The sequence below is a fragment of the Mesoplodon densirostris genome, chromosome 16 (genome assembly GCF_025265405.1).
Source record: "Mesoplodon densirostris isolate mMesDen1 chromosome 16, mMesDen1 primary haplotype, whole genome shotgun sequence".
Classification (NCBI taxonomy): domain Eukaryota; kingdom Metazoa; phylum Chordata; class Mammalia; order Artiodactyla; family Ziphiidae; genus Mesoplodon; species Mesoplodon densirostris.
Window position 1 is genome coordinate 21,536,766 of NC_082676.1, and position 13,375 is coordinate 21,550,140.

The following is a 13,375-nucleotide window of genomic DNA, read 5'->3' on the forward strand; positions in this document are numbered from 1 at the left end:
TATCACTTAGTCACCTTCCAGTAAGGATTATGACATAACATGAGGGGAGAACACAGATAAGACATAACATCTGATAAGGTAAGAAAAAAGGATAAAAGTAAAATGCTGTCTTCTTGTAGTAGCTGCTGTGTTGCCTCACTCAGTGCATTTATTCAAACACTGGGCGATTCTTCAAAATGCTGTCATCTGTATGTTGTCAGACTTAAGTTGAATTTTGCATGATTAATGCTATGAAATGTATAGTAATTGTTGTACCTTTAGTGGATATTGTAGGGACCAAATAAAAACCTAGGCTTGAGACGGAATGGGTGAAAGAACCGAGCACGGAACTGAAATGGCTAAATCAAGGAAAACAACAAAGGCTGAATTAGAATTAAATATTTGTTGCAAGCTGAAAAAAAGAAAAGCATAAGAATTTGATTAAAAAAATTAAGATACTAATGAATCAGTACTGCTATAATTACTCTCTGGGTTAAAGTTAAAAGCTTTTCAGGCGTGATTCTATAATTATTCCCATTTCACTACAAATTTTTGGAGGTTTATCAACAAAGTGACTTACCCTCTGTGAGGAATTAAGATTGTCTGTGTGATTAGGGAAAAGCTCAAGTGTCAGGGATGGCTGTTTCAGAATTCCTGGCATAAGATCCATATTTGAATCACTATCTTGGTCTGAGATGTTACTTTCCAATGAATCAGCTATAGCATAAAGAAAAAAAATAATTATAATACCTACTACTTCCTTAGAGCAAACATGTTTATTAAACTAGTTATGCTAACAGTCCAACCTAAGTCACTTAAGCAAAGCACTGCTTCTAGAGCAAGGGTTGGCAAAGTTTTTCTGCAAAGGATCAGGTAATAAATATTTCAGGCTTTGCTGGCTATACAGGTCTCTACAGCATATTCTTTTTGTATTTTATTTACAACCCTTTAAAAATGTAAATACCATTCTTAGTGTTCTGAATTTTGCCTGTGTGCCATAATTTGCTGGCTCTGGCTCTACTGAGTTGGTGCAAACAGGCTGGGCCAGAGACACCAGGCAGGGACTCAGTTCATAGAGGACAGATGGGGCCTGGCTTCTGGAATCAGGTGGTAGATCACAGCCTTAACATGAAGGCAAACAGCTGCTAAGACACTGACCTAGAACATGGAAGGCCCCTCCTGCCAGGGACACAACTGGCCCCAGAGTAAGAGACAGAGAGGGGCCTAGAGTGCAAAATTAAGGGTCCAAATACAAAGGTTAGGAGGCTGCCTAGGTAGGCTATAGAGTACACAAAAAGTCATTAGCCTAGAGATGAGATCATCAAAGTGTGATGTGCAGCATCCTATCCTATGGATGGTCTCAATGAAGAAGCTGAAGTTTTCCACCTACTGCTTGGTCAGGCACAAAGAAATGAGTTTAATTTGAAGGAAGCAAAGGTTCTAGGCAAAATAAGACTAAGAATTCAGACTGAGAAGTAATGATCACTCCTGATCCTTGAGAAGAACAGGCTTAATCACCACCTTTTCTAGGCTGAAGTTTCTCCTCCTCAGTGTTAGAAGATCAGCCAGATGCCATCATGAGCCTTCCAATTGCAGGATTCTCTGGGGTTCCATATAAAGGCTCTCACATGGAAACAGGGAAGCAGGTGAGAGCTTACTCATAATTAGAGAAAGAAATGAGTAAACTGGAAAATAGGGCTTCTATGTATTAATCAGATTTTAAAAAGTTAAAAAATGGGCCAAAGTGGATCTCCTTTATTTAAAAATTATTAGAGAGCCAGTCTTCTTGTTTTTAACCACCTTCCTTTAGTTAAGAGGGGATAACATCCTGTACCTCTGCATAATCTAAAAGCTATCATGCCTTCAAAGCTGAAGAATGTCTTAGGTGACTTCAGAATCTCCCCCAATGCAATACTACTGCACAAACCAGTGAATACAAAAATAGTTCCATACAAAAAATGCCCTTACTTAAGGACTCCACAGAAGAAGGAACCACAAAAGCTATTTCTGTAAGGGCATCAGCATAATACAGCACCTTCTTCTGTCCGTTGAAAATGCTAGCCCCAGCATCTTCAGAGGAAATCACTTCATCTAGGAATGAGAAACACTACATTACTGCTCTAAAAAGTGGGGAAAACCAGTATCATCCTGCTTCCTGAAATTTTAACTGGTTAATAAAGTGATAATAAATAGAAGGTACATTTCCAACATGAACCAATTAATGTGTAAGAAGAATAAACGATAAATGTTCATTAAATGTCTTTACACTAACTTTATTTTTTAAATTAGAAGTTGTATTTTTTTTAAATTTATTTTATTTATTCATTTTTGGCTGCATTGGGTCTTCGTTGCTGTGTGCGGGCTTCCTCTAGTTGCAGCGAGCAGGGGCTACTCTGTTGCAGTGCACGGGCTTCTCATTGTGGTGGCTTCCCTTTGTTGTGGAGCACGGGCTCTAGGCATACGGGCTTCAGTAGTTGTGGCACACGGGCTCAGTAGTGGCGTGCAGGCTCTAGAGTGCAGGCTCAGTAGTTGTGGTGCACGTACACTAACTTTAAATCATAAAATCTTAATTTCATACTTTCTGAAACTACTCTAAATCAGATCACTTCTTTTTTTTTTTTTTTTAAGATGTTGGGGGTAGGAGTTTATTAATTAATTTATTTATTTTTGCTGTGTTGGGTCTTCGTTTCTGCACGAGGGCTTTCTCTAGTTGCGGCAAGCGGGGGCCACTCTTCATCACGGTGCGCGGGCCTCTCACCATCGCGGTCTCTCTTGTTGAGGGGCACAGGCTCCAGACGCACAGGCTCAGTACTTGTGGCTCATGGGCCTAGTCACCCCGCAGCATGCGGGATCCTCCCAGACCAGGGCTCGTACCCGTGTCCCCTGCATTAGCAGGCAGACTCTCAACCACTGCGCCACCAGGGAAGCCCCAGACCACTTCTGATTAGCAGGACCTTTAGCTCATCTGTATAAGGCGGATTTAGGGAACAGTCTTTTTGGAAGAGGTAACAGTAATCAAAAGGGAGAAGACTACCACAGTCCCTCTGAAGGGAAGGGGGACAGATGTCTGCCTGTGTGTGTACTCTTGCTTTCAACGCATTTCCTGTCCCTGGTCTCTCTCTACTGCTCCTCAGCTTTGCTTCTGTTCCACTTTCCCCAGTGATCAGTGATATAATATCAAAGTGTACAGGCAGTTTAGTAATAATATCTGCTCTAAGCCAGCAAGATTGAATTAAAAAAGTAACACTCCTGAGAGCTAGTATAGTTTTCAATTAAAATGGACACAATGAAGATGTGGCACATATATACAATGGAATATTACTCAGCCATAAAAAGAAACGAAATTGAGCTATTTGTAATGAGGTGGATAGACCTAGAGTCTGTCATACAGAGTGAAGTAAGTCAGAAAGAGAAAGACAAATACCGTATGCTAACACGTATATATGGAATTTAAGGGAAAAAATGTCATGAAGAACCTAGGGGTAAAACAGGGATAAAGACACAGACCTACTTGAGAATGGACTTGAGGATATGGGGAGGGGGAAGGGTAAGCTGTGACAAAGCGAGAGAGAGGCATGGACATATATAGACTACCAAACGTAAGGTAGATAGCTAGTGGGAAGCAGCCTCATAGCACAGGGAGATCAGATGGGTGCTTTGTGACCGCCTGGAGGGGTGGGATAGGGAGGGTGGGAGGGAGGGAGACGCAAGAGGGAAGGGATATGGGAACAGATGTATATGTATAACTGATTCACTTTGTTATAAAGCAGAAACTAACACACCATTGTGAAGCAATTATACGCCAATAAAGTTGTAAAAAAAAAAAAAAATGGACACAATGCCCTGCCAGTAATACATAAAAGATCAACAACCTGACAAAAAACTGGGAAGAGGAAATTAACAAGTAGTTCTCGGGTAAGAAATAAAAATATGAGAAGATGCTGAAACTCAATCATAATTAAAAATAGAAAATTCCTCACCTAACAGACCAGAAGACACCTAAATTGGTGAGGATGTGGAAAACAGGAAGTTTAGACCAGAGGTTAGCAAACTTTTTCTGCAAAGGATCAGACAGTAAATAAGGCTTTGCATGCCGTATGGTCTCTGCCACGACTACTTAAGTCTGCCGTTGTAGCATGAAAGCAGTCAGATAATACATAAAGAAGCGTGGCTGAGATCCAATAAAACTTTATTTACAAAAACAGGCATGGGCTGTAGTTGCTGACTCCCGGTTTAGATGCTGGGCAGGCACTTGTGTCTACTGCAGTACACACTGTGGTTACTGCCCCAAGATCCACTCCACCCTCCCCTCCTCTATCTTGTTTGTTTCTGTCAGGATCATTCCATCTCTCTTGCCACAGGGACGGGCTCAGGGTGGTCCAATCACTGCGTATCTCAGGATTTGGGGAGAAGGGAGGTTCTGAGACTCAGCTAATCTCTCCTCTTCAGACTAGTGTGGTATGTGAATGTAAAGCCTAGAACTGCCTTATTTGCACTATGAGGAAAGCCAGGCTGGGACAAAGCCAACACTTGGAAAAGAGAGCTAAAGGAAAACTGGAGAGAAATAGAACAGGACTGCTGATCAAATGGCAACAAAAAATGTACACTGATCTCTGGAATTTTCAGTTATATGAGGCAATAAATGACCTTCAAAATCTAAGCCAATTTGGGTCGGGTTTTCTGTTACCTGCAACCTTAAGCATCCAACTGATACATTTATCAAACTAAAAAATGTGCAAATCCTTTATCAATTCTACTTATGAGAACTTAGTCTATAGATACACTCAAGCACATATTAAAGGTTATGTGGCAATAAAATTAGAACATATCCTCAAATACTTTGATTCAACCTTGGTTGAAAGTAGAAAAAATTACAAGTTACAGGTCACAATGATATTCAATGGGAAACCTTGAGAGAGTATAATCTTGTTGACAGAAAAACTCTGCTAATTCAAAGCACTGGACACAGGCATTACCCACTTGAGAGAGGCATTATTAACTTTCCAGTGATTTCAAGAGCCCCCAGAACAAAAAGCACTAGCCAGGTGGTGCAAAGGCCTTAAGTTTAAACTTATACTTGCTCTGGTACTTGTTATCCTGATTATAGTTCCTCAGGAGGATTTGCAGAGATGGGCATGAATCTCTCAGAGACAGTCAGCTGTTTACTACAAAGATTTTTATATAATAGCCCAAGAATGTAACTTAAATGACAGCCACAAAGTCTAAAAAACACATCTGTTAATAGAAACCTATATTTATTAGACAAAATACACTTGTTAGGAAACTGCACTGTTTGCTATAATCTAAATTTATTATAATATTGTTATAGAAAATGGAATTTGTTCACTCACACTACAAAAAAAGGAACTTATTAACCTTGTGATAATTAGGTCATTAATTTTATATTAATTAACTCTCATTATATATGTATATAACATATACATTCATTTATATATACATATACATAAGTATTCCCCATATTAACAGAAAATGTCTGGAAGACTATACAATTATTAAGTGACCTCCTGTGAGGATTAGAGGAAAAAGACTTTTCCATTCTATACCTCTGCTTGTTTTTTTTAATAAGACTACAAACTAATAGTAAAGGGGGAAAAGCCAAGAGTAACAAAACAAGAAAAAACAAATGAACATATGAGTTTTACCTTGTTCAGGTCCTTCACCATCATCGCAACTGTTAATAGACCAACTGGTGGAAACATGCCCAGTCCAGCCAGGGTGTCTGCCCACATCTACCGCCCAGCCAAGGGAGAGCAAAAATTCTAGGAAATGTGGCTGAACATTTCTGGAAGACTCCACATTCTTTAAAATCTGAAATACATACCAATCATCAGATATAATGAAGGAAACAAAAGAGCATATCAAAATAAGCTTCATAAAAATCGATTCACTTTGAAGTGTCTGATAAATCAAGCCCAAGCTTAGAATAAACTGGGGACTATATATATCACTGTAGTTAAAAATGCATGCTTCCAAGTTAGACAGATTTGGGTTCAAATCCTGGCTGGGCCTCGGGCAAGTTTCTTAACCCCACTGCTTCAGTTTCTTCATCTATAAAGTGAGTAATAATGATGGTTGTGAAGATTAGGTGAGATAATACAAGAAAATCCTTTAGCTCCCTCCCTAGCAAAGTAATTATTGAGCTAGACATGTTTACTAAAAGTAAACAAAAAACACTAAGTCCCCGCCTTCACAGAGTCTGATTAGTGAAAAACATTACATAGGTATGTGATTATTTACTTACAAATCTTGACAAATGCTATAAAAAGTATAAACCTATTACAAATCCAATAATTAATGAGTGGGAAAACATCCTTCTCTTAGTCCAAAGAAGAGAATGCAACCATTCCAGAAAAAATGAAGTGACCAGAAGGGTCTCTCCTCTTCACCAAGTACCAAACTTAATTCCTGGGCCTCAGAAAGAAAAGTCCCTTGTTCTAAAACAGTGGTTCTCATGGGGGTGATTTTGCTCTCCAGGGGACAAATGTCTGGAGACATTTTTGATATCACAACTGGTGGGGCACTGCTGGGACCTAGTGAGTAGAGGCCAAAGATGCTGCTATATGTCCTATAGAACAGCTCCCATAACAAGGAATTATCCGGCCCAAAATAGCAACAGTGCTTCTGTTGAAAACCTAATGCTAGAGGAAGAAAAAGGAGAAATCTTCTACAAATTAAAAATGAGAGGGGTAGTGTATCAACATCACCTGGGGAATCTCTTAAAACATAAGATTCTCTTAGCCTACTCTAGAACTTCTCTATCAGATCAGCAGAGATAAGATCCTGGAATTACTATTTTTAAAAGCTCTCCCAAGTAACTTTTGATGCAGCCAGTCCACAGATCACTGATGTAGTTCATACAATGTTAATCAATGGCAAGACCATCTGGAGGCCTAATAAAGTCAAAATATGTGGTGTGTTACGTCGAATACTTCTCAATCCACTGGGCATCGTTGCCAGGCCATTATCTCTTAAACATATCATCTCTTAAACACATCATCTCCTTAGAAGTGTACCTGTTTAGTTCACCCATATCCCTTCATATTCTTCTAAGTGCCAAGAAACTGATTTGACAGCCAGTTCTCGTTTTCTTCCAATTAAAATTTTTTTTCAGAAGTGAAACTTTTAAATAAACAACTTAAAAATTTAGTCAAGATGCAATAAGTAAGTCAAATTCAACTTGCAGGCCACTGGCTGGCAGCTGGAAATTAATCTAAATCTTCCCTGTGGCTAGGGAAGGCAGGTCTCAGCCATTCTAAAGGAGGCCTCAGAGAATCTTATTGTTTTCTATTCACACTCAGTTCCTAGAAAGCTAAGGAAACTCAACCGGTGTAAGAATTACCTCAAGGGTTTATAAAATTTACAGCATAAAAATTTACCCCCAAAATCCAGAAATCTTACCTCCTGGTTTGTTTTCTGACCTGGCTTCATATAGAAAATAAAAACTGTGTCGAAGGGACGACATGGCAAGAGATCCAGATACCCAATGTCATCAAAAAATCCAGGTATCATGGAGTCAAGTGCAATAAGGTGAGGAGGTAGACGACTATTTGCAGGTTCCTATCGCCAAAGGAAGAAAGGAGAAATTATCATCTCTCTTCATCATTCTAATTGTAAAAGCAATACTTGCTCATGGTTTAATGAACATTAAGTAAAAAAAAAAAATTATAAAGTGGCAGCAATAAGCACAACCATAATCCCAAACTACAGAAACTATTTAACATGCTTGTGTACTTCCTCTCAGTTCTCTTATTTGCCTTTTTCTGTTGAAAGACAGTTGAAATCTTAATATGTATATAATTTAAAATCCTATTCTCTCTATAAAATATCAAGCTTTCTAGCAAAAAATTTTATATGTATTTTATTCTTATTCATTGCCGGGCTTAATGCAAAATGGTACAGCCATGCCGGGAGGCAATTTGGCAGTTTCTTGCAAAGCTAAACATAGTCTTACCACACAGTGAAGCAATTACATAACTTGGTATTTTCCCATATGAATTAAAAACACGTCTACACAAAAACCTGCACACAAATGTTTACAGCAGCTTTATTCATAATGGCCAAAACTTGCAGCAACCAAGGTGTCTTTCTGTAGGTGAATGGATAAGTAGACTGTGATACATCCACACAATGGAATATTATTCAATAATAAAAAGAAATGTGCTATCAAGCCACAAAAAGACATGGAGGAAACTTAAATGCAAATTGCTAAGTGAAAGAAGCCAATCTGAAGAGGCTACATACTATATGATTCCAACTATATGACACTCTGGAAAAGGCAAAACTGTAGAGACAGTAAAAAATCAGGGGTTGGGTGGGGGAAGGAGGAGGAAGTATGAATAAGAAGACTACACTGGGGCCTCCCTGGTGGCGCAAGTGGTTGAGAGTCCGCCTGCCGATGCAGGGGATACGGGTTCGTGCCCCGGTCTGGGAGGATCCCATATGCCGCGGAGCGGCTGGGCCCGTGAGCCATGGCCGCTGAGCCTGCGCGTCCGGAGCCTGCGCGTCCGGAGCCTGTGCTCCGCAACGGGGGAGGCCACAACAGTGAGAGGCCCGCATACCGCAAAAAAAAAAAAAAAAAAAAAAAAAAAAGAAGACTACACTGGATTTTTAGGGCAGTGAAACTATTTTGTATAATGCTATAATGATGGACACATGTTATTACGCATTTGTCAAAACCCACAGAATTGTACAACACAGAGTGAACTCTAATGTAAACTACTGACTTCAGTTAATAATCCATCCCATACTGGTTCATCACTTGTTACAGATGTGTCATAACAATGCAAGATGTTACAATACGAGAAACTATGTGTGTGGAGGAAGACAGGTTATATGGGAAGTCTCTCTACTTTCTACTCAATTGTTCTGCAAACCTAAAACTGCTTTAAAAAATAGTCTATTAATTTTTTAAGGCATTTTTTGTTTTGTTTCCCCCCATCCCTTATCTTCTTTGAGATCCTGATCTTGCCCAGCAGGTTGGGCCATCCATGATATTTTTCAGGAAAGCATCCCCCAGAGATGGCAAGGATTACTCTCTTCTACAATAGCAAGGATCGTGAGCCTGGTCTTCCAGTCCATTATATAACATTCCTAACAAGGGTTGAGGCAACACCCTATCATCAAAAACATTACTATTTTTGCAGTCAAACAGAAGAGTATTCACACTATGAAATAAGTAAGACTACAAATAGGCTCACATCAATTCAGGTCAGATTTTTCCACTAAGTGAATTTTATACAAACATACAAAAGATCTTCTAGTTTTCATTTTTCACTTTGAAATCATGGATAAGGAACTGCAGACCTGCAGCATGCTATGATACACCTTATAGGACAAAGGCTCCTCATTCTTTGCTTTTTTTTTTTTTTTTTTTTTTAAGTTAACGTCTTTTATTTTGAGATGACATCAATTAAAAGAGTTCAGTGAGTGGAGAGTAAGAGGCTAGATTCTGCAACCTAGGCAGTAAAAACCATTGGCAGGGGTATTCCTCATTTGGTTACAGCAACAGAAGTTACTTGTAATGTCACATCAAATAACTCTTTCAAAGGTAACCCTTATCAGCTTTGCTGACTTGGTTTCTGTCAGGAGCCCACAACACACTACATTTCTCCACTACTTACTAACTACTTTGTCGAACCATATCATAATCCTCTATATTATTTTCCTTACCCCACACTTACTTTAAGTCTACGAGGCAGAAGTTTAAGTCTGCGTGATTGGCAACACTTGGCAACATTTCAATAGCAATAGTTATGGAAAACATTTCCTCAAATGTCTTGATCGGTTTAAAGTTCGTTTTAAATAACTAACCTGTCAAGTTCTCCTGAGGCAACAACATTTGAGATTTAGGCCGCACCCCAAATATGAGAAACTTTTCTCAGGCTCCAGAGTGGTGTCACATCTACAGATGTAATCCCAATATTTTAACGTAGCAACATTGCCTCGTGGCACATGTACTGTTAGGGAAAACGTATGTGGCTGACAGTAGTTGGGTGAGGGAGACTATCGTGCCACGAAGCTCTCCGTTGATCTGTAGGGGAACTGGATGTCCTTGGGCATGATGGTGACGCGCTTGGCGTGGATGGCACACAGGTTGGTGTCCTCGAAGAGCCCCACCAGGTAGGCCTCGCACGCCTCCTGCAGCGCCATCACGGCCGAGCTCTGGAAGCGCAGGTCGGTCTTGAAGTCCTGCGCGATCTCGCGCACCAGGTGCTGGAACGGCAGCTTGCGGATCAGCAGCTCCGTGGACTTCTGGTAGCGGCGGATCTCGCGCAGGGCCATCGTGCCGGGCCGATAGCGGTGCGGCTTCTTCACGCCGCCCGTGGCCGGTGCGTTCTCGCAGGCCGCCTGGTCAGGTACTTGCTGCACCGTCTGCTAAATTCGAGTCAACGTAGTGTTTCTTTTGTACCAAAATATTTCAGAAACTTTTATTAAATCTCACTACCCCTTTTCATAGTCCAACGTAACAAATGTTAAACTCTCTTACAGAAAACATGGGTGGCCCTGAAAAGAGCCTTTGGTTTGAATTTACTAGAGTTGCTATAATCTATGCAATTACTTGCCCTTGGCCTTGTGGTGGCTCTCAGTTTTCTTGGGCAGCAGCACGGCCTGGATGTTGGGCAGGACCCCACCCTGAGCGATGGTAACTTTGCCGAGCAGTTTGTTAAGCTCCTCGTCGTTTTGGATGGCCAGCTGCAGATGACGCGGAATGATACGCGTCTTTTTGTTGTCGCGAGCCGCGTTGCCCGCCAGCTCCAGGATCTCCGCGGTCAGGTACTCCAGCACTGCCGCCAGGTACACCGGCGCGCCAGCCCCGACCCGTTCGGCATAGTTGCCCTTGCGGAGCAAGCGGTGCACTCGGCCAACGGGAAACTGGAGCGCCGCCCGTGAAGATCGGGTCTTGGCCTTGGCGCGAGCTTTCCCGCCTTGCTTACCTCGTCCAGACATCATGAAACCAACGAATATACCTCAGAAGTCTTTCAAAACCATTCTTTGCTTTTTAAATAAGCTATCTCATCAGCTTGTTCTTCTGGATGATCTTCTGATTCAGGAACATAACATGCATATATTTTATATCTCTCAACTCTTAGTAACTTTAAAGTTTTTCCCTCTAGGTCTGTGTTTTAATACATTTTCTTAGAATAACTTTTGTCAATATCGCAGTTGTAACTGAGGTATTTTGGCATCATATTTCTAACTGGATATTAGAGCCACAGTCATTAATATCTGTACTTTGTGTGTAGTGATCTTCTCATTTACTTTAAACATTCTATTGATTCTCTTATGGCTGTCTAATTAGAAATCATATTACCTGGGAACTGTCTTTTCCTTTCCAATGGTTTTTTTCCTTTTAGTTTCTTTTAATATTTCACTGACCTCCCTGGTTTTGATACTATACTGTAGTTATGTAAGATGTTACCCACTGGGGGAACCTCCCTTCACATTTTTAAAAAAACTTTGTTAATCTATAGTTATTTAAAAATTAAAATAGGGACTTCCCTCGTGGTGCAGTCATTAAGAATTCGCCTGCATATGCAGAGGACACGGGTTCAATCCCTGGTCCGGGAAGACCCCACATGCCATGGAGCAACTAAGCCCACTCACTGCAACTACTGAGCCCACGTGCCTCAACTACTAAAGCCTGCATGCTCTAGGGCCCGCATACCACAACTACTGAGCCCACGTGCTGCAACAACTGAAGCCCACGCGCCTAGAGCCCGTGCTCCGCAACAAGAGAAGCCACCACAATGAGAAACCCACGCACCTCAATGAAGAGTAGCCCCCGCTCGCCACAACTAGAGAAAGCCCACGTGCAGCAATGAAGACCCAACACAGCCAAAAAAAATATTTTTTAATTAAAAATAAAATAAAAATTAAAATAACTTTTCATTAACTAAAAAACTCTGTGTTAAACAGTGGCCAAGGTAGATATCCCTTACCTCTGATTTTTAACAAAGGGTGGTTCTAGTTTCCTCATTCTCCATCTTGTTTCCTAAACAGGCTGCCATTTACTGAGATCTACATTACTGGCCCTGGCTAAGTTTTTGGGTTTTTGTTTATTCACGTTTTAAAAATCAGACTGAATATTATTCTATTGAATACTGACTGTTTTATTGACTGATCTGCTAAAATAGGATCAAATTATTTTCTTAATAACTGTACTAACATTTACCAATAACTGACTCTCCTTGAGTTCCTAGGATAAACCTTGCTTGGTTGTAGAAGTTAATTTGTTTAACACCCTGCTGAATTCAGTTTTACTAGCATTCTCCTTAACGCTTTTGCACATATATTCATAAGTAAAGATTGGTTTATAGCTTTTTCGTATGTGTGTGCTGTCCGGTTTAAGTTATTAGAGATAAGCTAAGATTCATAAAATAAACCAGTTTACTTTCTGACTTTTTCCTATGTTTTTTTTTTTTTTTTTTTAATATTTATTTGGCCGTGCTGGGTCTTAGTTGCAGCACGCGGGATCTTCATCACAGCATGCAGGCTCTTAGTTGCGGCATGCGGGCTCTTAGTTGTGGCATGCGGGATCTAATTCCCGGGATCGAACCTGGGCCCCCTGCATTGGGAGTGCGGAGTCTTAACCACTGGACCACCAAGGAAGTCCCTTTTTCCTATGTTCTGAACCAGGTGAGAAAGCATGAGAATTATTTCCTTGAAAGCTTAAAAATTTCAAGCAGAATAGATAACATGAAAGGAAAACTGCAATCTCAGAGACAGGGCTGTTAAGGCTCTTCTTGTCTCCCTTCAGTCCACAGAATGTAATATTTTCTTCTAGTATATTTTAATTTACTGCTTCTACTTTGTTCAATTTTCTCCACTAGGAATACCACTAATCATTTGTAGGTTGTATCTTTGTTCCTGGCCTTCCATATTTACCACTGTATTTCTCATTATTTTCCTCTTTCTGTTGTTTTCTTCTGCATTTTAAGAGTTTTTTACTTTTTACTCTTCACCACTAACTCAATTTTCTACAACATAAAATATTTTTCATCTACATGCTGAAATCCAAACTCAGTCAGCAATGTTCCCCTGTTTTCCTTAAAAGTTAAATGGCCTTTAACCAAGTAGCTGTTGGCGTGTAAGGGCAGGGGGCAACTTGTGCAATAAGCAACTTCTTGCCTGGCAATCTTCAGTTGTGCTTTTCAAAACAAACAGGCCTTAGTACAAACTCTAAATCCTCATTCAGGGAAGCCATTTCACATTTTTGAGGCCCTGTTTCCACATCTGTGAAATAGAGATACCATTACTTTCCTTGTAAAATTGTTTTAATGGAATTAAGAATAATGACATTATTTACCTTACAGGCTGGTTGACTTTGTACTACCTACTACATGAAGCACCTGACACGATCATAATGAGATGGATA

The 13,375-nt window shown here is 40.3% G+C and overlaps 2 protein-coding genes across 3 annotated transcripts in view; both read right to left on the reverse strand.

Moving 5' to 3' along the window:
- The window catches only part of RALGAPB (Ral GTPase activating protein non-catalytic subunit beta), a 103,470-nt gene that overhangs the window by 9,420 nt on the left and 80,675 nt on the right, over positions 1-13,375 (reverse strand). For both annotated transcript variants that reach the window (XM_060120071.1, XM_060120069.1), the window contains exons 23-26: positions 7,399-7,557; positions 5,643-5,808; positions 1,948-2,070; positions 560-696 (exon numbers count right to left, since the gene is read on the reverse strand). In XM_060120071.1, coding sequence (XP_059976054.1) covers positions 560-696; positions 1,948-2,070; positions 5,643-5,808; positions 7,399-7,557 — 585 coding nt within the window. The remainder of the gene's footprint in view (positions 1-559; positions 697-1,947; positions 2,071-5,642; positions 5,809-7,398; positions 7,558-13,375) is intronic.
- On the reverse strand, positions 10,555-10,950 carry LOC132476129 (histone H2A type 1-like). Its single transcript, XM_060077886.1, has one exon. The coding sequence runs from the start codon at positions 10,948-10,950 to the stop codon at positions 10,555-10,557; it is 396 nt and encodes a 131-aa protein (XP_059933869.1).